General features: G+C 43.1%; 1 protein-coding gene across 1 annotated transcript in view; it reads right to left on the reverse strand.

The window, feature by feature from the left end:
- The window catches only part of ITFG1 (integrin alpha FG-GAP repeat containing 1), a 97652-nt gene that overhangs the window by 11859 nt on the left and 59253 nt on the right, over nucleotides 1-26540 (reverse strand). Inside the window, exons 15-16 of the mRNA XM_070952677.1 lie at nucleotides 7741-7865; nucleotides 5546-5628 (exon numbers count right to left, since the gene is read on the reverse strand). Coding sequence (XP_070808778.1) covers nucleotides 5546-5628; nucleotides 7741-7865 — 208 coding nt within the window. The remainder of the gene's footprint in view (nucleotides 1-5545; nucleotides 5629-7740; nucleotides 7866-26540) is intronic.

The raw sequence follows: 26540 nt of genomic DNA on the forward strand, positions 1-26540 counted from the left end.
GCAAAGGGGCATTTAGTCACTCATGTATCATCGTGCGCTTTTCTCCGAACGGAAGCCGTTTTGAGATCGATTCCACTTAATGCGTTTCAGCAAAATGAAATCTCCCAATGTCCAATTCACGGAGAGCGATTCCAACGCGGCCATGTAGACGATCATACCGTTCTTCAGGGAGACGCATTTGAAAGAGGTGCTCCGATCGCTTCTCCAATTCTCTCTAGTTTTAAGCCTTTATTCTGTCTATTACTTTTCTTTTTTAAAATAATAATAATTAAGGAGATGATGCCTGCTGAGTCGGAATAAATGATGTACTTCTAACCACTCTGAGCTTCCCTAAATATCCAGGGGATTTATTAATTAATTTATTAAATTAACTGATAGGTAGTCCTTGACTTATGACCTACCTGAGGCTGGAATTAGGGTTGTAGCCTGCTGGCAGGGGAATTCTGCTCAGAGGCCTTAAAGTTGAGATACATTGAGTTTATTATTGTTGTTGTTAGTTGCGAAGTCATGTCCGACCCATCGCGACCCCATGGACAACGTTCCTCCAGGCCTTCCTGTTCTCTACCATCCCCCGGAGTCCATTTAAGCTCATGCCGACTGCTTCAGTGACTCCATCCAGCCACCTCGTTCTCTGTCATCCCCTTCTCCCTTTGCCCTCCATTGTTCCCAGCATTGGGCTCTTCTCCAGTGAGTCCTTCCTTCCTTCTCATTAGGTGGCCAAAGGATTTGAGTTCCATCTTCAGGATCAGGCCTTCTAAAGAGCAGTCAGGGTTGATCTCCTCTAGGACTGACCGGTTTGGTCGCCTTGCAGTCCAAGGAACTCGCAGGAGTCTTCTCTAGCACCATAGTTCAAAGGCCTCAATTCTTTGGTGCTCAGCCTTCCTTATAGTTCAACTTTCACAGTCATACATTGCAACTGAGAAAACCATAGCCTTGACTATATGCACTTTTGTTGGCCGAGTGATGTCTCTGCTTTTTAGTAAGCTATCTAGATTTGCCAGGGCTTTCCTCCCCAGGAGCAAGCGTCTTTTAATTTCTTGGCTGCAGTCCCCATCTGCGGTGATCTTGGAGCCCAGGAAAATAAAATCTGTCACAACCTCCATTTCTTCCCCATCTATTTGCCAGGAATTGAAAGGGCCGGATACCATGATCTTAGTTTTCTTAATGTTGAGTTTCAAGCCAACTTTTGCACTCTCCTCCTTCACCCGCATCAAGAGGCTCTTTAGTTCCTCTTCACTTTCTGCCATTAGAGTGGTATCATCTCTACGTTGGGTTATACAGCCTGAATTAGCAACTTCAGGAAAGCCGAAACTGGTCACTTTACAAGTCACTTCCAAAACAGGGCCAGCAGAGGATTATAAAGACAGGCTTGACTTAGAAATGTACATGCCGTTCTCGACTTATGACCACAATTGAGCCCGGCATTTCTGCTGTTAAGCGAGACATCGGTTAGGTGAGTTTTGCCCCCCCCATTTTACGACCTTTCTTGCCAGAGTCGTTAAGGGAATCACTGCAATTCATAAGTTAGCCACCCGGTTGTTAAGTGAATCTACTTCCCCATGGACTTGGCTTGTCGGAAGGCCACAAAAGGGGATTGTATGATCTTGGGACGCAGCAGCGGTCGTAAGTATGAAACAGCTGCCAAGCATCTGAATTTTTTTTTTTATTGCAAAAGTTTTACAATTACATTTTCACCCCTTTTTCCCCCCCCCCTCTACCCACCCCAAACTTCTCATCCTCCCTAACCCTCCCTAACCCTCCCCTCCCCCCGGACTTCCACACAATATACTTGTATCAGGTAAAAAAACCCCCTTGATATAAAACTTATATAAAACTTGAACCCCTCCCTCCTCCTTGTAAGTTTTTCATCATTACACTGAAATATTTCTATCTTAAAATATCATTTTCAATTAAAAGCTATTTGGTACTTCCTAGTTTGATATTTGTTCTGAACATAATCTATCCACTTTTTCCATTCCCATTCATAAGTCTCTTGTGAACAGTCTTTTAAAAATGCTGAGATCTTCGCCATCTCTGCAAAACTGGCCATCTTCAAAGTCCATTCCTCAATCGTGGGCAAAACTTCATTCTTCCAATATTTACCTATCTGAATTTTGATCCTGTGACAGTGGTTGTAAGTATGAAAAATGGCTGTAAGTCACCTTTTTCAGTGCCATTGTAACTTTGAATGGTTACTAAATGAACTGTTGTAAGTCGGGGACTACCTGTATCTACAAAAACAAAAAAACCCTGCATTTCATTTTCTAGAAATGACTTCTCTATTTCTAGAAATATTATCTAGGCAGCCTTCACTTTTTCTCAACCAACTGTCCTATGATTACATTATAAAACAAACACTCACTGGTTTTTTTCCCCCCGCCAAGTTCCAAAGATGAATAAAGTCTTTTTTATTATTATTAACAAGAATGGTTTTGTTTTAAGGTTATAATAAAGATTTATCAACTGTTGAGGTCAGCCTCTATGATCAATAAATCTTAAACAGACCGAAAATTGAAATCAATGTGGTCTTTTTATAACATACATAAATCTGGAGTGGCAGTTCTTCAGTAAACGCCAGGAGTAAAATAACAGAATAATGATTAAAATTCATTTGGAGGAAGAATTCTTTGACATCTGAATACTTATTGTTCGTTTCGAAGGAGGAGGGTCTCGCAACTCAAGGCATCGCTTTGTCGAACTGAGATCTGATTACAAGAATCTCATGATGCTTTGCCGTGACTTGAGTCATCCAGGCTTAAATTAGATTTCCTGAGTTATCCGAATTCCTTGGGATATATTTACGTCTTATTTCCATTGTTCAAATCCTTGAATGCCTTTTGTTACTTTTACGCGAACGTATCAATTTTTCCTCCCTAAGTATATAGTTCTAAAAAGGCATGTATTATATGCGGCAGGATACTTTACAGTATGAAAAGTTGTATTTACTCCATGGTATCCGTCAGGCACGAACAACCAGACTCACACTGGTGTAGTGTTCGACCTAGCTACTTTATTGCTCTCTGCCTATAATACAGGAATCTCCCCAAGTGGCAGCTTTGGAAAGACCAGATAATCGCCATCACTCTGCTAAATGAATAATTCCCTCAACACTGTCAAACTATTTACTAAATCTGCACTACTATTAATCTTCTCATCGTTCCCATCACCCATCTCCTTCCACTTATGACTGTATGACTGTAACTTTGCTGCTTGTATCCTTACGATTTATATTGATATTGTTTCCTGATTGCTTATTTGTACCCTATGACTATCATTAAGTGTTGTACCTTATGGTTCTTAACGAATGTATCTTTTCTTTTATGTACACTGAGAGCTTATGCACCTAAGACAAATTCCTTGTGCGTCCAATCATACTTGGCCAATAAAGAATTCTGTTCTGTTCTGTTCTGTTCTGTTCTGTTCTGTTCTGCTCTGCTCTGCTCTGCTCTGCTCTGCTCTGCTCTGCTCTGCTCTACTCTACTCTACTCTACTCTACTCTACTCTACTCTACTCTACTCTACTCAACTCGACTCTACTCTACTCAAAGGCATTCAGGGAGGGTCAGGCCTTGCTCTCTTGTATTTATGTAACAATACCAGACTAATCCTATCCAGCACATAGCATATAAGCGATGCTTGAGCAGAGTCCGCAGGATTGTCTAGGATGCTACACATCTTCTTCATGACCCATTTCCCTTGTTTTCCTGCTGGGAGGAGGCTTCGTGATATCCGAACCAGAACATCCAGATTCAGTTTTCAGTTTTGTTCCATATAGCATCAACCTTGTGAAGGGAACAACTTTAGTTCACTCTACTTCGTGTCTGGATTCTCTGCAAATTGCTTCTGGGCTTTCTGCCAACCTTAGTAAGATTGTGATTACTTTATCTTTGGTTTCTTGTAGGCTGTTAAGAAAGTTTCTTAACAGCCTTTTTTTTTTTGAAAAAAGACTTGAGTTATTTTAGTAAATTTAAGTTTTGTACAAACTTCGTGTGTGCTGTATTCTTTGGGATCCGTAGCTGGGGCAGAACAAGTGACCAAATTTTGACCACATACTATGGAGATGTTGTGATAGCCCTAAGTGCAAGGGCCCATGGATAAGTCACTTTTTTCAGGGGCGTGGTAATTTTGAGCTGTCACTCAATGAATGGTTTTAAGTCAAGGACCACCTGTCATCTTCAGCCAGCAAGAGGAAAACATCCGTTCTTGGAGCTGGAGGAATACTGAGAGTCAAGGGAGGAAAAAGGAGGATGAGGAGGATGAATTTGCAAATCGTACCAAGTCCATTGAGACCAGCAATCCAAGTGTAGGGCTTTATACAAACCAGCACCAGATATAAAGAACTTAATGTGCTGGTTTCGAGGCAGGGGAAAAATAAAAGGCCATTTGCAAGTTTATAAAGGAGTGGAAAAAGGTTTTCATGTGCAAATGGACTGAGATGGGTTACAAAAACTTGAAAACCTGAGGGAAAAAGAAAGATGTAAAGAGCTAAGAAATAGTTAAGATTAAAAAAAAAAAAAAAAACAGCGTTGCCAACACAGAAATGGGAGCATAGAAACAGAACCCAGGGATAGAAATTTATAAACTTAAATAAGAAGAGGAACAGTTGTGAACTCGTAAGGAAGACAGCAGGATGAGATAGGAAAATAAATGCAAGCCACAGAATTAGCATTAAGTTTAGAGAAAAGGAATGGCAGCGAAACTTTATAAAAGTAAGTTTTTGGGTGGAAAAACCCCATGCAAGTCTTTAGTGTTCGGTACCGTATGAAGAAAAACTGTCACGAAAGATTTTAGAAGTGGGACACGGTACAGTATCCAGGGACTGAGAATAAAAGATGCTCATGGAAAAAAGAGAAAGGATATCCAGACACAGAGAGAAATCCGACAGGGAGGGAAAAGTGTGATGACCTGGGGCAAGGCACAGAGGCAAGCCAGCCAGCGGATAGTTCAAACTCCCCTTTATTACTCCAACTGTCCCACAAATGCCTGTCCTGCAAAGTAAATACCGTATTTTTCGGAGTATAAGATACTCTGGACTATAAGACGCACCTACCTTTTTTGGGGAAGAAAACAAGAAAAAAAAAAGGCTACCTCTGCCTCCCAGAAATTTGCCTCCTTGCAGCAAACAGCCCGCTTCAGCTTCAGCTTCAGCACAGCCTGATTAGCGCAAGCAGCTGATTGTCGGTTGGATCGGCCTCCCGAAGATCAGCTGTTTCAGGCTGCAGGGATTGCCACAGCCTATTGCCGCCTCCATGTGCCCCATTTTCCGGAGGGGTGGGGTGGGGGGCAGCGGGGGGGGGGGGAACGGAGCTACGTTCAGTGTATAAGACACACCCAAATTTTCACCCTCTTTTTTGGGGGGAGGGGAGAGGGGAAGTGCGTCTTATACTCCGAAAAATACGGTACTTTGATTTTATTTTTTCCAGGATGCAAAGAATTCTGTAAGAGGAGGAAATGATTAGGTCTTCTTGGAAGATATTCTTTGAACGAAACACACATTCTAACTCACCTGGCGAAGATTTAATTTGACTGACATGAAGAGACCTTACCTTCGAGGAAGGTGATGAGGAAACGGAATGACGATAAGCTGGGAATTTGGGATGATGGCTGTCCATTCTTGTTTTCTGGTAGCCTGGAAGGAAGAAAGGTCCCCAGTAAACACCTGGTGAGTTCATCTTACTAAATAAAATGCTGCTGCAGAAACCAAATCTCTTCATTTTATTTAAAGGTAAAGGTTCCCCTCGCACATATGTGCTAGTCGTTCCCGACTCTAGGGGGCGGTGCTTATCTCCGTTTCAAAGCCGAAGAGCCAGCGCTTTCCGAAGACGTCTCCGTGATCATGTGGTCAGCATGACTAAAACGCGAAAGGCGCACGGAACGCTGTTACCTTCCCACCGAAGGTGGTCCCTATTTTTCTACTTGCATTTTTTACCTGCTTTCGAACTGCTAGGTTGGCAGAAGCTGGGACAAGTCACAGGAGCTCACCCCGTTACGCGGCACTAGGGATTCGAACCGCTGAACTGCCGACCTTTCGATCAACAAGCTCAGTGTCTTAGCCACTGAGCCACCGTGTCCCTTACATTTGAATAAATACATTTATTTAACATTAACCTTTTAATTTAACTTAAATTTAATTTAATTAAATAAATAAAATGCTACGGTTCTCTGAAAGCTGGCTAGTTTTTAAAAGCATTTCCCACCCCTCTGTGTTTTTCCTTGAATGAGCTCCAAGGAATTTTACAGATTGTGGACAATGCCATCCTTGTTGTAAACTCCAAAACTTTTTTTTTTTGGGGGGGGGGTGGAGTGGGGAAAGGATTTTTAAAATTCCCCTGGGAGTTTTCACACAAGCAAGATGGATGGGCCCAGTTATAGCGGTGGTGGGTGCACCATTGAAACACTGGAAGGACCAGGACGGAGAAAATCGATCTATGTCAGTGTTTCTCAACCTTGGAAGCTTGAAGATGGGTGGAGTTCAACTCCCAGAATCCCCCAGCCAGCGCCGCTGGCTGGGGGATTCTGGGAATTGAAGTCCACCCATCTTCAAGCTACCAAGGTTGAGAAACACTGATCTATGTAGTTGCTAAGAGTTGATTCCTGCTTGAAGGCATCCAATCAACGATCACATGAACCAAGGGTGTCAAACTCAAGGCCCTAGGACCGGATCCGGCCTGCGGAATGCTTCGATCTAGCCAGCGGGGTCACCCTGGAAACACCCTGGCCCGTGGTGCGTCTGCCAGTGAAAACAGAGCTCAGGAGGACCGCGTGTGGCCCCTCGCGAGCTCAGTTTTTGCTGGCAGAGGGTTGCAGGATGCTGTCTTAGCTGAAAATGGAGCTTGCAAGGGCCATGCATGGCCCCCCTGAGCTCTGTTTTCGCTGTTAGAGGGTTGCAGGATGCCGTTGCAGCCCAAAACGGAGCTCGGGAACCTGTTTTCGCTAGCAGAGCACTTGAGATGCCACAGGAGCCCCCCGACTTGAGTGACATCATGCTGGCCATGCCCACCACAGCCCCCCGAGGTCAAACACAACCCCGATGCGGTCAGATACCTGACATAAACCCATAATTTGCCGCATTGGTGAGTGCAATTCACACCAACATTTGCTTATTTATTTTATTTATTTTATTATTTAAATTTCTATACCGCCCTTCTCCTTTCGGACTCAGGGCGGTGAACAGCCAAGAACAAAGCACTTGTACACAAAAGTTAAAATAGTTTTAAAATAATTAAATAAAATTTGGCCCATAATTTAAAACATTTCAATTAAAATCAGTATCAATTTTAAAAACCAATATAAAATCAGGCCAGCCCGACTAACTGAAAGAAATAGGTTTTAAGGGCCCGACGAAAAGTCTGGAGGTCTGGGATCACTCGTATCTCTGGGGGTAGATTGTTCCAGAGGGTAGGCGCCATCACAGAGAAGGCTCTCCCCCTGGGGGTCACCAGCCGACATTGTCTGGCTGACGGCACCCTGAGGAGGCCCTCTCTGTGGGAGCGAACTGGCCGGTAGGAGGCAATTGGTGGCAGAAGGCGGTCCCGTAAGTACCCCGGCCTTAAGCCATGGAGCACTTTAAAGGTGATCACCAACATCTTGAAGCGCACCCGGAAGTCCACCGGAAGCCTCTATGCCTAAGAGGGGAAAAACCCTACGACGATAGGATTCCAGGGCATGACCCGGAAATATAGCATGCAGATTTATCTTACAGGTGAAGCTAATTCCACGCAGAGCGGTGGTTTTAACATACCTTTTCCCCCGAGGGACGAGGGATGCCGACGAATAAATGATCGAGAAAGTTAGCGCTTCGGCCCAAACCTAAAACAGTATATGGAAGCTGCAGGGCAAAATGTGCAGACTGACTCAGCTGTCCAGCTAGAATGCAATTAAAAAAAAAAAAATGGCACGATGAATATGTTGCTTAAGGCCTTCCAAAAGAATGCAATTTTGCTACCAGTTGATTGCCTGCCACTAAAATTGAACTCTACATCTAAAAGAATCACGCAGTGACATTCGGCATTTATGCACACGGGGTAAAAGCTCAACGCTCTCCATGTCATTTTGTTTTCATATATATATACAACACTACTCTCCCGTTTCTGGCTTAAACAAGCTCGTTGTTAAAATATATATATATATTTTAACAACGAGCTTGTTTAAGCCAGAAACGGGAGAGTAGCGTTGTTTTCAGCTTGCACAACCTGGACGGAGGCCTTTGTGTCCTGTTTCCGTTTTAATGCCATTCGGTGTGCCTGTCATTACAGTGAAATTGGAAACGAAGCCATTACTTTTGAGCAGAAACATTTCTGAAATGGGTTTTTTGCTGTTCAACAATAGGCTTGATTATATGAATCATGGAACTGGATTTTGCTGATGGGCTTCTTTCAAGCTGGCAGGGAGAAGGAGAAACAGTACAACAGACCAACTAGGCTAAAAAAAAAAAAAAAAAAAAAACCACAACAACCGACAACAACAAACACCGAAGTCACTTTGGAGATGAGTAAGTCACCTTGACCCATTCATTTCATCTTGTTACAGTTATGAGCATGACATTCTTCTGGGTCTCCTGTGCTCCAACACATGCCCATAAATTAAATTAAGCAATCCAAGATGACTTGAAAATTACAGCCCGATAAATCACAGCTTGGGCAATTGGTTGGAACTTACAGATAGAATTTTGTCTCTGCTACTAGGCAGCCTTATCAACCTTAATTCATTCCTTTTCTCTTTTTTTCGCCCCCCCAACTCATCTTTGATATTTCATGTGGAGTCATTCCACCCCCAACAGAAAAGGGCAACGATCAAGACTTTTCATGCATTGGACACCTGGTTGACATTTCAACTTGGCACTCATTGAAAGCTGTTGAGATTTTTATTTTTCTGGATAAACAGGAAGAGGTTTCCATCGAATCTTTGACTTATTAAAGTAGATCCCATCATGCTTAAAACTCGACAGCTGATCTTAAATATAAGCAGGTTGTTTTGCTGCAACGCCACCATTCCCGTGAATGAATCTTTGATAGTGAATTTATTGCACATTGATTTACAGATAGTCCTCAACTTACAACCATAACGGAGCCAGGCAATTACGGTTGTATGTTAAGATGGTCCTAAAGCAGGTCACCCCATGGTCGGACCTGATTTTACAACCTGCTTTGCGGCGGTGATTATGTGAATGGAGCAAGTGGTAAAGAGAACATGTGGTTGTTAAGAGAACCCATTGTTTGCTATGGTCTGATATGTGGCCACATGACTCCTCCCCCTCTCTCTCTGTATGTGTGTGTGTGTGAAAGAGAGAGAGAGAGAGGACAAGAGAGGAGAGAAAGAGAGAGGAGAGTGAGAGAAGGAGAGAAAGAAAGAGATGAGAGAGTGAAAGGGAGAGAGAGAGAGAGAGGAGAGAGAAGGAGAGAGGAGAGAGAAGGAGAAGGAGAAAGAGAGAGAGAGGAGAGAAAGAGAAAGAGAGAGGAGAGAGAGAGAGAGAGGAGAGAGAGAGAGAGAGAGAGAGAGAGAGAGAGAGGAAAGAGAGATATATTAAACTTCAAAACCAGGTTGTAAGTAGCTTTTGGGAGTGGGGGAGTGTCTGTTGGCAGGTACAACAAATCAGGAACCAGGACAGAGTTCACACGTACTACGTATTACGAGCAACCCATACATAAGAATTGGATCTAACAGTCAAGGCGAATATAAGAGTCAATGGATTTCAAGGGGGACTGGACTTAGGTTTCTTACGTTGGCGGAGAGACTCCAAACTAATGATGCATTTGACCCTGCCCTCGGCTCAACCTGGTCAATCTCCTACATCTCTCTGCACTTTGAACGGTAGCTAAGCAACCGGTCATACGTCGAGAACTACCTGTATTTATTTCCATCAGTACATGGCAACCTGTATATGGAGAGGTTATCAAAATTAGCAGTTCTAATGCACGGCATCCTCACATCAACCTCACCACCTCTTCAAGTGGTTGTATGAGATTAAGTCACTGTTGTGTAAGAGATGGCCTACAAGCAAAAAAACCAAACCAAATCAAACAGTGGTGGGTTCCAACTGGTGTTACCACTGGTTCTCTTCGCGCAAGCGCTTTGCGCGCGATCGCTCCGCGCAAGCGCATTAGGTTTCTGCCCAGCTGAGGTGCGGCAATCCACTCTGCTGCGCTTATCAGCTGGGCTAAAAAATGAGAAATAAAGGTAAGTTTAACGCGGGGGTGGGCGGGAGGGCCCAGCTCCCAGTCAAAGAGAACCGGTTCGGTGACGTCACATCATCACCACTACCGGCTCGCTCGAACCGGCCTGAACCGGGAGCAACCCACCAGTGAAATCAACCAGCATCTTTCTTTTCTCTGATATTGACTGTTTAAAGTGAAAAGACTGTATTATATAAATAATCAAACTTCCATATGCAGGAAGATGTAAACATATGTTTAGAAAGCAGAACGACTACAAGGAGTTCCCAATTTGGAACTCCTGGAATTCATCTCTTTCTTCACTTCCAGAAGATTAGGGCTAAGTGACAGGCCTGACAATTTCTGCCAGCTGGCAAGAGGAACAAGGTGCAGTGAAGTCTGGCATGTTTAATTCATATGCCAAGCCTTCATTCCGTATTCCAGCATGGTCCAGTGCCCAATTTGATTGAGTCCAGATATTCGTGCCAGGTGAAAATTGCAATTATAGCTGCCACAGCAAAGATGAAAAGTTAATATGGAGAAGAGCAATGCAGCGGCGCAGCCCAAGCAATGTTCTCAAGCATCAGAACGGCGAGCTTTATATCTGCTTTTCAGAAGAAGAAAATACTTCTGCTGTGGAAGCATCAAATCCTGGAAGGTTTTTCCGAAAGAGCCGGAAAGATAGGAAGCGCTATTGAATTAGTCTCAATGGTGTTAGGCATTAAGAGTTGTTAACCTAATTTTACGAAGCTTCTTCTCCGGTAACATTGTACTGCTAACTAGGGCATACAAAACCTTTGCCAGACCAATTCTTAAATACAGCTTGTCTGCCTAGAATCCTAATGTATATATCGGACATTAATACACTCGAGAGAGTCCAGAGGTATTTCACGAGAAGAGTCCTCCACTCCTCTGCTCACAACAGAATACCTTACGCCACCAGGCTTGAAGTTTTGGGCTTGGACAACCTAGAATTTCGCCGCCTACGGTCTGACCTAAGCGTAGTACACAAAATTGTCTGCTACAACATCCTACCTGTCAACGACTTCTTCAGCTTCAACCGCAATAATACATGGGCAAACAATAGATGCAAACTCAAGGTAAACCACTCCAAACTCGATTGCAGAAAATATGACTTCAGCAACAGAGTGGCCAACGCCTGGAATGCTCTACCTGACTCTGTTGTTACAGCCTCAAACCCTCACAGCTTCAACCTTAAACTGTCTACCGTGGACCTCACCCCATTCCTAAAAGGTCTGTAAGGGGTGTGCATAAGTGCACCAGCGTGCCTACCATCCCTGTCCTACTACCCCCATTTATTTGTACCTATTATCTCATACATGTTTGACAAACTAACTAACTAACTAACTAACTAACTAACTAACTAACTAACTAACTAAACGTAATTATGGACAGAAGAAGATAACAAGTCAGGTCGCACCCTGGCTTTTTGTAAGATGTTGCTTGTACCTAGTTAAGATTATCTGTTCTTCCAACTTGATTGCTAACCTGCTGGTAATATCTCAAGAACAAGCCACCATCATTTCCCTTTCAGTTCTTTCAATTCACAGGTGATGTGGACTGAAGCTGGGATCTTCTATACCAGGGATCTCCAAACTTTGCAACTTTTAAGACTTGTGGACTTCAGCTCCCAGAATTCCTCAGCCAGCCAGGGTGGGAGTTGAAGTCTGCAAGTCTTAAAAGTTGCCAAGTTTGGAGAGTATATATTTTTTTGTTTCCCACCCACAGATCCTCTTATCAGTATCTTCCACAAACATTCATAAGGAGTTCAGCTAATTTCACATGGACATTTTTTTTTAATATTAATTCAGAACATCCACTCGTACAATAAACCAACTACTACAAAACATTCACCAAGACTTGAAATATGGGACAGTGATCAACGATAAAAATGAGGGCAACTCAACTGAGGAGTTTCCACACACAATACAAGTACCAAATAATGTTGAAGAGTCTATTAAAAAAACCCTTTTTGTGGAATGTCTTTGAAAGAATTCCACAAAGAGTCATCCAATTATATGACTCTTTGATAAAAGATAAAGGTTTCCCCAAAACCAGCTGTGTCCCACTTTAGGGAATGGTGCACATCTCTATTTCTTAGCTGAGGGAGTCAGTGTTGTTTGGAGATGTTTCCGCAGTCATGTGGCTTGTATGACATCATGCCGCAGCGCAAAGTGTGCGGTGAAACACATGGAACTCTGCTAGCTTCCCACCTGAGTGGTACCTATTTATCTACTCTGAGCCGTGGTGGCGCAGTGATTAGAATGCAGTATTGCAGGCTAATTCTGCCCGCTGCCAGCAATTTGATTTTCACAGCTCACGGTTGACTCAGCCTTCTGCCCTTCCGAGGTCGGTCAAATGAGGACCCAGATTGTTGGGGGGCAAGACGTTGACTCTGTAAACCGCTTAGAGAGGGCTGCAAAGCACTGTAAAGTAGTATATAAGTCTAAGGGCTATTGCTGTTGCTACTTTTGAACTGGTAGGTGGGCAGGATCAAGAACGGGAGCTCGCTCCATCGTGGGGTGCTCAGGTCTCGAACCCAGACTGTCAGCTTTTCCAGCTGATAAACTCAGCTTCTTAACTGCTTGAGCCATCACACCCCTATGACTCATTGATATCTACATCAAACAAAACCAATAACAGCAGTGGTGAAATCCAATTTTTTTTTACTACCAGTTCTGTGGGTGTGGCTTGGCGGGTGTGGTGTGGCTTGGTGGGTGGGTGTGGCAGGGGAAGGATACTGCAAAATCCCCATTCCCTTCCCACTCCTGGGGGAAGGATATTGCAAAATCTCCATTCCCACCCCACTCTGTGGCCAGCCAGAGGTGGTATTTACTGGTTCTCCGAACTACTCAAAATTTCCACTACCGGTTCTCCAGAACCTGTCAGAACCTGCTGGATTAGACCCTTGAATAAGAGAGTAGTTATTCCTAGACTGTAGCTTTTCAAGACATTACAAAATGTCAGAAGCCTCTGATGACTTTCTATCAAGTCTCCCCTTTAGGCCTAAAACACGATTACTATTCTAAGACCAAACGTATTTCTGAAACGAAGGGAATGCATGCACGCACGTACAGACACAAGTACACGATCAATTTGTGGTGCGATAAAACCCTCCAATGATTTTCTACATGGCTAGCTCTGCTACAAAGAAAAGGCGGAATCCTCTGAGATAGCCAGAAAATTATTTTCCTCAATGTGGCACCGGAGACCAGCACTGTGCGGCCCAAACTGTACATAAATCTAGGGTGCGCTACGTTCAGAGTAACCTACATCACACCTTGCTATTAACTTACAGCAGACATTACAGACTTGCAGGACTTCTCTAAAACAGGTCTGGGATTAAACAAATAGTAAGCACCTCATTTCCATCAGAAACTTGGGTAACAAACGATTGCCATCAACGCACTGGGAGCCATTGCAATCGAAGGAGCTAAGAGGGAAGAAAATACGGTGCAGAAGTAGGACAGGCAGCAGCAGAGTCATGCACCACTACGGGAAACTCGCCTCATGTAGCCATGTTCATACTTGGGTAGAGAGAAATAGCAATAGCACTTAGACTTATATACCACTTACAGTGCTTCACAGTCCTAAACGGTTTACAGAGTCAGCATATGCCCCCCCCCAACAATCTGGGTCCTCATTTTACCTATCTCGGAAGGATGGAAGGCTGACTCAACCTTGAGCCCATCGGGATCGAACTCCTGGCTGTGGGCAGAGTCAGCTTGCAATATGGCATTCTAACCACTGTGCCACCACAGAAGGAAGGAAGGAAGGAAGGAAGGAAGGAAGGAAGGAAGGAAGGAAGGAAGGAAGGAAGGAAGGAATAGCAATAGCCCTTAGACTTATATACCGCTTCATAGTGCTTTATTGCCCTATCTAAGTGGTTTACAGAGTCATCCTATTGCCCCCAACAATCTGGGTCCTCATTTTACCCACCTCGGAAGGATGGAAGGCTGAGTCAACCTTGAGCCTGGTGAGATTCGAACTGCCAAATTGCAAGCAGCTGGCAGTCAGCAGAAGTAACCTTGTATCCACGTTCTCCTTCTAACGCTGTTAACCTTAAGGTGTTAATTTTAATTTTTAATGTCTAATGTTTTTTTTTTAGCCTTCTAATCATTTCATATTGCTATTTTTGACATAAGTAAGCCTGGGGTTGCTTGATCATGAGATGGGCAATGTTTAAATTTAATAAATAAATAAAATATGCAAGTTCTCCCTATCTATAGCAATAGCAATAGCATATAGACTTATATACTGCTTCACAATGCTTTACAGCACTCTCTGGGTGGTTTACAGGGCCAGCATATTGTCCCCCAACAATCTGGGTCCTCGTTTTACCAACCTTGGAAGGATGGAAAGCTAAATCAACCTTGAGCCGGTCAGGATCAAACTCCTGACTGTGGGCAGAGTTAGCCTGCAATACTGCATTCTAGCCACTGCGCCACCAGGTCTCAAGTGCTTGAAACTTATTTCTTTGCTTGTGGTTCCTTTGCTTTAAAAGAGCAATTTTCAACCATGCTATGTCTCTTTACAAGCAGGAATGACTAAGATCGAAACAAGAAAGGATGTCGAGCCTTCATTAGATCTTAAATCTCTTCTCCCCTTCCAGAATTCTGTTGCACGTCTTGCTCCAAAACTGTGATGCGAGCTCAGCTATTGCACTTTTATTGTCTGTTGCGTGCTGTGCATCCAAACCACCAACCCTTGAATGAGCATCTAATGACAGAAACAAACAGCCTAATGAAAGGGTGTCAAACGAACAACTAATTTACAATTATATTAGAGGATTTATATTCTCGGATCTTACAAACTCTAGCTTTGTTTTATGGCACGTGATAAATTCACGGTTTAAGATTATGAAAAGATTCAGTCATCCTTTGCTGTTTAATACGAGTTGAGATCTTTGTGGCTGGAATAAGAGCAATTTGTTTGGAATGACAAGGCTCTGCCACAGAAAAATATGCACGCAGGAACATACATCAGCCGAGGCAAGTTAAAAAAACAAAACAAATTTAGAACGTTAAGGAAAGAACTAACGTAATAAGCTACTCCTATTTTTTTTAATTTTTTTTGCTTCAACGCTGCCAAGCTATTCAGCGTTGGCTTGTCAAAAAACCTAAAGAGCAATTAATAAATGACAAGAGTTTAATTAGATCTAAAATTATATTCAGTTCTCCAGTGGATAGCCATCCTGCATGTTGAAAGCTTCTGAAATGGTCTGTGTGTCCCCAAAAGGACGGAGAGTTGATATCAAACGGAGAAATAATTCATGATAAATAGCAATTCAGGAACAGTTTCCTGCTCCCCCGTCCCAAATGCCAGTTGGTTTGCATGTCACTTCAGATTCTCTAATCTAGCCTGCCAAGGAGAAATTCCCTGTAATGGCATGACCAAGTCACAGCAGGGTCACTTAAATTGAAGTCCACAAGTATTAAAGTTGCCAAGCCTGGAGAACTGTGCCCTAGAGTGCTAACATCCTCAAGGGACTGTTTGTTTCAACTCCATTTTTTTTTTAATTCGAAGAATTTAACATGAGACACAGTAAGGTAAGAACTGATTTTCCTTTTTACCCACAATATGAGTCTGTCCATCTGCACCTCTATAACTGCCTGGTTTGGTACTGCAACCAATCAAGGCAATTGAGAACTTACGCACTGGAAACAAATTCCTTGTGTGTCTAATCACACTTGGCCAATAAAGAACTCTGTTCTGTTCTGTTCTGTTCTGTTCTATTCCGTTCCGTTCCGTTCCGTTCCATTCCCACACATAGAACAGACATACACAAGTATATACCAGTATATACTACCTAAATATTTTTGTTGGTTTACAATGAAAACATGAAGTCACTGTTTGATCCTGTTTAATACAAAATACGGTTTGAGTGTGGTTAGAATCATGCAATTTTGTGATAACGGAACAGAATCTGTTTGCCGGGATCATCTTCTACGATAGATTAATTTTTTAAGCTTCCCAATTTAGCCTACAGACCTAAAGCTTTCCTTCTGGCTTTTGATCTCAGTACTAATGAGAAGGAGTGTGCAAATTCTTCAAGAGGACCTCTGCAGCATCTGAAAATGCTTACAAAACTCGTCTCGTCAACTCATTAAAACTCTCTCCCCAGTAAACAAACAGATGTTTAGCTTATGATGGCTGCAAAAAGATGTGGCTGCTTTAATGGTCTGGAAAAAAAACACACCATGCTTTGCAAGACACTTCCTCCAAGGGATTTTCATAGCTCTACTCTATCACCCGAGCTTGACCAGATGTTACTACATGTTGATGCCATTAAGAGGTAAACAAAAACAGATCAAAAGCAAAATTAAAATCTTCTAATCCAAAGGTCTGCTTTTAGGGCCTCCGACAAAAAAAAAAAAAAATTCAACCAGGAGGTGAATCCCTTCAATACAGCAAGGTTTATATTCCGAAGTTACCTACCATGGCTGCACTTTGACAGCTGTGGACAACATTCAGATGACTCTATGACTTTGTAATGTTTTTTGGGAAGGGCAACTAGAGGCTTACAATGCCAAAGAGATCTGGTACTTTTCCAGAATGCTCTCTTAGGCAACATCTGAGTCCTTAAACCTGTTGTCTATGGAGACTCTCAGTCATCGAGGTCATGGTTGTCCCAAAGGTGCTTTTTTCAAGAGGCAACTGGACTTTCTTGATTTTTCTTTGAAGACGTTTCGCTTTTCATCCAAGAAGCTTCTTCAGCTCTGACAGGATAGTGGGGAATGGAAGGATTGATATTCCTTGCAGACAGCTGGTCTTTTGCATCCTTTTAGAGGGTCCTTGAAGCACTTGGAGGTTAATCTGTGTCAACCTGTGTTAACCTGTGCCAAAAGTCCAACCAATAAACTGCCCATTTCCTGCAGCCATACTGCTATTTTCCCCCCAATGAGTTGATGGGGTGGGTAGAACAACCATCAAACCAGTGGTGGGTTGCTCCCGGTTCGGTCCAGTTGTTGCAAACCCATAGTAAAACCGGTGAGAGGCTCCGCCCTCCTGCCAGGACGTCGTTATGGATGATCTGTGCATGTGCAGAAGCTTCCCATTGCAAACCGGTAGTAAAGGTAAGTAGAACCCACCCCTGCACCAAACAACTACATTTCTTGAGGGGGAAAAAACTGATCTGGGTAGGGAAAATGGCTCACATGCTTCTAATTGCACATTTACAACAGCTTCCCAGTCACATGCTGAAGTTTGCATCTACTCCCTGACCTCTCTTGGTGGTGACCCGAGCGGCTGCCAATCCAAGCCGACTGGGGCTCATTACTATGCGAGTTTATGATTAAGCAAAAGGAAAGCAGCTGTGCAAATTTCCATTTCCCATTTTCAGGTTTCACCAGTGCCGACACTCTCAATTAAGGAGAAAGCCGCAAATGCAAAAAAAAAAAAAAAAAAAGAATAAATAAAATAAAAATAAATAAATGCTCCAATTGATTAGCAAGACAGTGATCTAAACTAAAGCCACTTTCCCTAGTAGCAGACCTGAATGCAAAAAAGCAGGGCGCGAAGGGCGGAATCACGCGGGCACCTCGTAGGGGAGCAATCGAGCGAAGTATGATCCTTCTTGACAAGATGCCACGATCGCGGGCCAAGAAGCCAACCGGAGGAAATTAATTGTCGAAGCCGCAGGTCAAGAAAAAACAAGAGACAGGACAGGAGAGATGACAAGGCTGGCCGAGAAGGAACTATGGGTAAAACGCGGGAGACTGCAAACATTCAGCTGAAGCCTGAAGGTTTGATATTGTGGTTGAAGGACAGTTGAAGGACTCTTTGCTCATCTCTCTTTGAAGGAAAATGGAAGAGGGATGTATGTGTACTCCTCTTTCTTCATCCTCCCTATCATCCGGTGGAAAATATGGGCTTTTCTCTTTCAAAGGTGGTTTGCCTTAATTGGGGGGGGGGCAAAGCTTCCTCCTTTCTAGAAACCAATGAGCAGCCCCCACCACGGTATACTTGTTGTTCCCTCCTCCCTTTAGCCTTCGGTTCTGGATGTTGGAGTGTGCACAGCGTGACTACCATTTTGAGACAGCCCAGCAGCAAAACACAGTACACAGAGGTTTGTCTTACAGTGGTTTATATACAAGACTTCTATATACAGACATGCACATAGTAGGCACATACCAGGCAATCAATCAATCTTCAACTCTACACGGAGAACTACAATGCAGATAGAACACAACGAGGAGAGAGGTACATGAGGAGAGAGAGATACGCCCTCTCATGGCCTCCCTTATATAGACATCTTCTTAAAGCGGCAATCACCCTGCTGACTCATCCTCAGTCTTAAAGCGGCAATAACCCTGCTGACTCATCCTGGTCCACAGCCTTACAGAGGCTGGTCACCTTTAAATCATCATTACCCTGACACTGGATCTCACCCTCTTTTCAGCTTTACTGATGTCTACTTTTTCTGCTTCTTCTTGTGCCATCCTATGCACTCTAGCCGATATCTAAATATCCTCTCCCTGCATCTCCATTTTCTTCTTCAAATGTCTTCCCATTACTCCTTCCCGCCTTTTTCCTGCCTCTTTTATTAGTTTTTAAACATTCCTTAATCTTGCCAGAAGTAAGATAACAGAATAAACAGAGTTGGGAGGGACCTTGGAGGCCTTCTGGTCCAACCCCCTGCTCAGGCAGGAAACACTAGACCATTTCAGACAAATGATTGTCCAATCTCTTCTTAAAAACCTCCAGTGTTGGAGCATTCACAACGTCTGGAGGTGAGTCGTTCCGCGGATTAATTGTTATCACTGTCAGGAAATTCCTCCTTAGTTGTACCCAAAGATGTATTTATTCAAGCAAAAGACACACAGTTTTGATTTTGTAAAAATCCAAGGGGCTGGCACTGCAAGCTTTTATGTGGAAAAGCAGCTCTCCGGTTTGAAAACGTGTTTGGAACAAGAGTTCTGTCTGAGACTGGATTCCTGCTTGCTTGCTGGATCTCCAGCAAACTCAACCTGTCTTCTTCCAGATGTGATTCCCTGAATGGGAAAATTCCAGGAATTACTATCCCTACTCATCTAAATCCCTTTAGGTTGGGTTAAGCTGAGCCATGCTGTTTTCATACCCTGCCTTTTCAGGTGGTAACAGAAAGGGGGCATTCACAAGATCAGGATCAGTGTTCTGACCTAGACTTCCTAACAAAGCAAAAATCACAATTTTAGTCCCAAAAAAACTTTTATTGAGACGGCTGTGAATTATGGTCATTCACAGCCCGTAATGAGTCACAAATAGTTTGTAAAGAGTCCGACAGAAGTCTGCCACAGTCCTTTGGGATAAGGCTGATAAGCACCCACCTTTATCTTCCTTGATACGCTGCCAAAGACCTAATTTGGCAATTAGCTTTGCAAGGCCACACGGAGCACAGAGTCAAAACGGAGCTTCAGAATTTAAACCGACCATAACGAACGAAGTTGCTTCCTGCAAAGGCTCACATCCTTTACTCCTCCTTTATGTCTTGTGGGAGGGGCCAATCATCTGCCAGCCCTACTTCCAAGTCGTCCCTTTTGTCTTAACTGTTCTTGCCTTCTGGCAGGTCTGCGCATGCACGCACTGGGAACAGGCTCCCCCTGTTCCTCTGCCTCGCTGATGTCCGACTCTGGAGGCTCCGGAGGCAGCACATAACTCCCAGATGGCCCTGGCCCCCTCTCTGCCTCCAATGCAGAGCCCTTGTCCGAGCCTTCCCCAGACTCCAGGACTGGCCCATGTTCCTCCCCAACCTCGTCACTGGCTGACTCTGCTGCCAGCTCCGCAGGCTGCTGGCGGACCACAACAATCAGCCTTACGCTCTGCAATCTGGTGACGGTTTGTTACTCCCCAGAACGATTGCTGCCAACATGATTTACATAAGCATATTAGCAAAGTTCCCTAAACAATTAATAGGTCAGTGACACGGAAAGCCTCGATTATAACTTCAGGGCTCCAAGACAGCACTAAATAATCAGGACATTCCTAACCCATGCCAGTGAGGAAAGACTACAAAATGCTGGCTCAGCTACAGGTGAAAAGCCAGACAGCTAAGGAAGGTTAAAAAATTACCACAAAGAACAAAGGCTCTATGATAAAGGGACCGGTCATTGGATATCCTTCGAACGTGGACATAAAGAGCAATGATTAAGAAGAAAAATGACCCAGGAGCTAAGGACAGAAATACCCTTTCATGCCCTTTCATGTCTGTCAGAGGTTAATAGGGAGCAGAGTGTAATGATGATTAGTCATGTCTCTGCCAACATGATAGGGAAAGAAAGCCGGGAGCAAGCAAACGGAAAGGACTCTCAAAGAAGAAGTTGGGCACTTGATGCCACATCCTTCTTTAAGACAAATTGTGAGAATCGGATAAGCCTTAAATACACAGAAGCACACATATATCCCTATTTCAGTAGCAATCTTTTCCCCTCCCAATTTGGATATTTGGAAGCTGCAATGAAGGCAAAAGGCATTGAGTTTGCGGAGAGAAGACTCAACGGTGTTTCATTTTGTGGAAATGAGGGAAGGAAGTAATGGTATGAATCAGGGAATGTCCGACCACGGCAACTTTAAGACTTGGGGACTTCAACTCCCAGAATTCCCCTGTCTGGGGAAATCTGGGAGTTGAAGTCCCCAAGTTTGAAAGTTGCCAAGGCTGGACACGCACTAGTAATGAAATGATTTCATCAGCAGATCCAATTGTCATCATGAGTGTTGGACCCAAACAGACAAGGGAGCTTTTGAAGAAAAGAACTTTTAAGTGATCTACAGGATCTCTATTTGGACCTTTTTTGAGGTAGGTAAAGGTTCCCCTCGCACATATGTGCTAGTTGTTCCTGACTCTAGGGGGCGGTGCTCATCTCCGTTTCAAAGCCGAAGAGCCAGCGCTGTCCGAAGACGTCTCCGTGGTCATGTGGCCAGCATGACTCAACGCCAAAGGCGCAGAGAACGCTGTTACTTTCCCACCAAAGGTGGTCCCTATTTTTCTACTTGCATTTTTTATCTGCTTTTGAACTGCTAGGTTGGCAGAAGCTGGGACAAGTCACGAGAGCCCACCCCGTTAAGCGGCACTAGGGATTCGAACCGCTGAACTGTCGACCTTTTGATTGACAAGCTCAGTGTCTTTGCCACTGAGCCACCGCGTCCCTTTTTTGAGTTAGGAGAGAACAAAACCATCTTCTGGCTTAATCTCACAGAAACTCCCAATTTCAACGTTGTTGGAAACCAGCTGGCAAAAGCTTTTGCAAAGACTGTACTGGCTCCTTATGGGCCTGAAGCATAATTTGGAACATGAAATAGAGCAGAACAACACATAACGGAATGCGCCAATAGAATGTACAAGGTACACAGAGCCAGACGTAATGCTTTTTTTTTTTTTTGGTTCCCTTTTTGCAATCAATGCTTCCGAACATAAAGGAGAGAATTTTAGAGGCACAAATGAACGGCTGTCGCTTAAAAAGACATTCCCATTGTTTCCTTCTGCGTATGCAGTAACTGAGGTTCTATTTCTCAGCATTTTATGAATGAAAGCATTTGTGACATAGGCCAGAAGAACAGAGTTTCAGAATTATAAGGTTAGAGCTGCTTAAACAGAGGTGGTGGCTGCATTGCTGGAATTTTTCCCGTCAGAGATACCAACTTGTTCTTGTGAATTCAAGGTTCAGTTCAGTTTGGCAAAGAGGCAAACTACGTTAAGATTGAACAGCCCTCTCTCAAGAGAGAGATATGAGACCACCTAACTCCTGCTTACGACACAGTCCTTTCAGTAGTTCCAAGAACTTCAAAAGATCTAAGCCCCAGAGCTCACTGTAACAGCATTGCCAAAAAGGCATTAAGAGTTGTTAACCTAATCTTGTGAAGCTTCTTCTCCAGTAACATTGTACTGATAACTAGGGCATACAAAACCTTTGCCAGACCAATTATTGAATACAGCTCATCTGCCTGGAATCCACACTGTATATCGGACAATAATACAATTGAGCGAGTCCAGATGTATTTCACAAGTCCTCCACTCCTCTGCTCACAATAGAATCCCTTATGCCACCAGGCTTGAAATTTTGGGCTTGGACAACCTAGAACTACGCCGCCTACGGTCTGACCTAAGCTTAGTACACAAAATTGTCTGCTACAACGTCCTACCTATCAATGACTACTTCAGCTTCAACTGCAATAATACACGGGCAAACAAGAGATACAGACTCAAGGTAAACCGCTCCAATTGCAGAAAATACGACTTCAGCAACAGAGTGTTCAATGCCTGGAATGCACTACTTGACTGTGGTTACTTCCCCAAAAACCCCCAAAACTTTAACCTTAGACTGTCTACTGTCGACCTCACCCCATTCCTAAGAGGTCTGTAAGGGGGCGTGCATAAGCGCACCAGCGTGCCTACCGTCCCTGTCCTACTGTCCCCATTTATTCGTACTCATTTCTTATGTACATATTTATACCTGTTTATACATATCTTTATATGTTCATACTTATACTTGTTTTCTCATACATGCTTGACTAAATAAATAAATAAATAAATAAATAAATAAATAAATAAATAAATAAATAAGAATGTTCCACACCCATTTGCTCTCTTCAGGTGACTCCGAGGGCACAGATAAACTTCCAAGTTGCCTCAAGGTCTCTCTGAAAGAATGCTAATGATCAGCTGTCTGCAAGGAATATAAATCCTTCTATCCCTTTCAGTCAGAACTGAAGAAGCTTCTTGGATGAGAAGCAAAGTGTCTTCAAGGAAAAACCAGAAAGTCCAATTGCCTCTTGGAAAAAATCCACCTTTGGGACACCCGTGGCCTGGGTGACTGAGAATCTCCATGGACATTTGGCAAAGAGATGATCTTCTTCAGCTATTTCAATTGTTCTTGAGACAAATTCTTGCCAGGGTTGGCAAAGCTAGCTTAGATGGAGTAATTTGCCTAATTTTTCTCTTTTAAGATAAGGGCATACGGTCTGAGGCTGTACAGCCATGAGCATTTCCCTAAACTATGATGCGTGGTATCTATGGACATCCCATCACTGTTGCCAAATGGTAATTTATAATGTGACGAAAGAACAAAGTCATTAGGCACATGACTGAACAGTAATCATACTGACCGTATTTAATTTTAATTGAACGTAAATTTAAATACAATCGAAGAACATGCATTTCTTGGGCCCTACATTCTTGAAGCGCTGCCTCTAAGATACTATTCAGAGACCAAGACTAAGCTGCTTCTCAGGAAACAGTGAATATTTCAGGCTAAATTGCAGCTGGAGATGTTTAATAGTAATGAACCAATAAAAATATGATTGGAGTGCTATTAAGAAAAGTGCAAAAAAAAAATAATAATAAAATCCATAGGGTACTTCAGCTTTAAACGTAAAAGAATCCATTGGACAACACTAAAGTTTAAGCCTATAAAATGCAGAAGAACACACAGATGGCTCGTGTTTTAATAAGTAATGAATATATGCATAAAATCAAGGGCTAATGTAATAGAACTAGTGCAGTGTTGTAGATCAGACAACTAGTTGTCACTTTTTAGGGCACTGGTTAAGAACAACAGAAGTTAAGATAGGTGAAAAATTCAGAGTATTCAAAAGCACTAAATGTATACGCCAGCAATTATGTTTATTCCTGCATTGTATTGCTTGAGGGAGAATAATGAACTAATTTCTTCCCTGTGTTCTCATTCTGAAACCAAAGTTCCTTCCCTTATAAGCCAGAGGGGTTGTCTATTACCTTAAATTTTTAGGTGCTGTCAGGGGCTAATCTAATAACTGCTGTTTTCATCATATTTTGACAGCAAAGTGGGAGGTGGGAAAGCAGCACTGAATTTTATCGCCCAAGAAGCAACTATAACATTGCTTGCAAACAACAGGCCATTAATATTTAAAACCCAACTTCTCAAAGCCATCAATATTTATTCATCATAAAGCTTTAATTTGGGGTTGAACTCCGTCGACGTCCCACTTATCTCTCTTCTGCTCCTCCGACCCGCAATTTGCAATTCGTTACTGTTCACATCGTCCACTTCTACAAAGGCCCGTTTTGCAGAAAATAGTCTTTACATCCTGCAACGGTTACTGTCCAAGTCAAACATGGCAAGGTTTCCTCAAGAATCACTCAGAGATTAGGAAATGTCCTTTTGATGAACAAACTGGACTGCTAGGAAAGGCAACTGGTTATTCTTTGTGGTCACCAAAGGAGGATCAGAGCAGGGGTGGGCTTCAAAAATTTTAGCAAGGGGTTCTCTGCCCGGTTACTGGGTGGGCGTGGCCATAGTGGGCATGGCCTAGTTGGCCTCCTGCACCATGGCGGGGGGGGGGGGGCGTTTTATTTTATTTATTATTTTATTAGTCATATTTCTATGCCACCCACTCTCTGAGGACTCTGGGCGGTTTACACCAAAGACAGTATACTAAAAAGCATATTGCCCCCAACAATCTGGGTCCTCATTTTACTCACCTCGGAAGGATGGAAGGCTGAGTCAACCTTGAGCCGGTGAGATTTGATCCGCTGCTCTGCTGAACTAGCAGTCAGCTGAAGTAGCTGCAGTACTGCACTCTAACCACTGCGCCACCTTGCCCTCCCCGGGCTCCAGAGGCTTTCCTCAAGCCTCTAGGAGGGCGAAAACGGCCTCTCCAGACTCCGGAGGCCCTCTGGAGGCCAGAAATGGGCCCATTTCAGGACTTCCCTAACTTCTGGTAGACCCGCTTTTCATCCCCTCCCCAAGCCTCCGTGCACGCCCTGTACTTATCTGCATCCAAAACAGGCAGTGTTGGGACTCCTGGGAGGGGAGGGGTGGGGTGAGAGGGGCCAGCTAGGGGTGGGATTTGGGGGTTCTCTGAACTGCACAAAATTTTATCTAGAAGTTCTCCTGAACCCCTCGAACCCCCAGCAGCCCAACCCCTAGATCAGAGTCCTACAAAGTGACATCTGTTCTCCTAGATTAAGGGTTGTCCAACTTTGGCAACTTTAAGACTTGTGGACATCAACTCCCAGAATTCCTCAGTCATGGGAATTGAAGCCCACAAACCTTAAAGTTGCCAAGGTTGGACACCTCTGTCCTAGATGGAATTCTCATGGATCGTGGGTCTTCACAGCTCTCTAGGGATTGGGCTGAAGAAGATCTCTCATATTAGGACAAGCGCAATTCTGTGAATTCATGGTTAAGATGAGCAATTCTCTTTTCTGATACAGAATCCGACTGTGGCTAAAACTAAGGGAAACATGGACTTATTAGGAAATATATGCTTAAAAGGGAAACAGTTTTTTTCAGATTTTACTTTAGAAAAACAATCTATGATTTATCATGTCACCTACCTAATATTCAGACCAAGAGTCTTGAATAAATCATAGCTCCACCTCCCCCTTTTTTTCTTTTGGAATTCAGTCTGTTCTAAAATGCTCGTATTTCTATCATACAACCTAAATCTCTGCAGCCTAATCAAAAGCCTTCTTTCCCACATAACCAGAGCCGTTCTAGCCCAGATGAATGCACATTTGGCTATTCAATAATTTTGAGTATTTTAGGAGCAATCATGACTCATATTTCTGATTTCTTGATGTTGAATTAGGCGCGGAACTGGAGCAATGTTAGAGAGATCTCGCCAGGGTTTGTTCCCCTCCCCCCAGGTTTAATTTACTGACTTGCTTAACTTTATTGCAGCCATTAACCAGCTCAAGAGAATTGGCATTCAAATATTCAAAATATCCAAAAACTAAATTGACAATGTCAGGACAGTTTTAAAAAGTACATATACAGGGGAAAAAAAACAAACAACAAAAATTGGCTGGATTAGAATGTGTTAATAGGCTTGCTTAGGCTACGCATATATAACAAGAAGTAATTAAAATTAACAAGCTGGATAATATAAGTTGAAATAGCAGGCTAAAATACAAATGCTGTACAAATGTAACTGGCCAGGTATCGCTGCTATATTTAAATATGGATAGTTTTAGGGTTGTTGTTTTTTATTCTTTTGCAATGTTTTTAGTATTTTATGTGTAATATATTTTTTGAATTGTAAACCCTCTCTAGAGTCATTGACTGAGATGGGCGGCTACCAAAATTGAATAAAAATCACATATTATGTTATGTGTATCTCTCTCTCTCTCTCTCTCTCTCCACACACACACATATACGCACACACTACCTTTCACATATTCATTCATATATATTCATAAATAATAACATTATCCAAAAGGATTTAAGAATTATAACCTTCTCTTACGGAGAAATATCCTATAGTAGCTGACAGGGTTAATATGCTGAGTTTCGGCCATTTTTGGCTGAAGTATCAGGCAGGTTCAATTGCTCTTAATTATTCTTGCCTGGTTCAGGTGCCACCACGCAAAATCTGGCAGCCCTGTGCGCTATTTCAGGAACGATGTCAGCAA

Source organism: Pituophis catenifer, unplaced genomic scaffold, assembly GCF_029215685.1.
Source record: "Pituophis catenifer annectens isolate HBS135680 unplaced genomic scaffold, rPitCat1.0.hap2 SCAF_13, whole genome shotgun sequence".
Taxonomy (NCBI): domain Eukaryota; kingdom Metazoa; phylum Chordata; class Lepidosauria; order Squamata; family Colubridae; genus Pituophis; species Pituophis catenifer.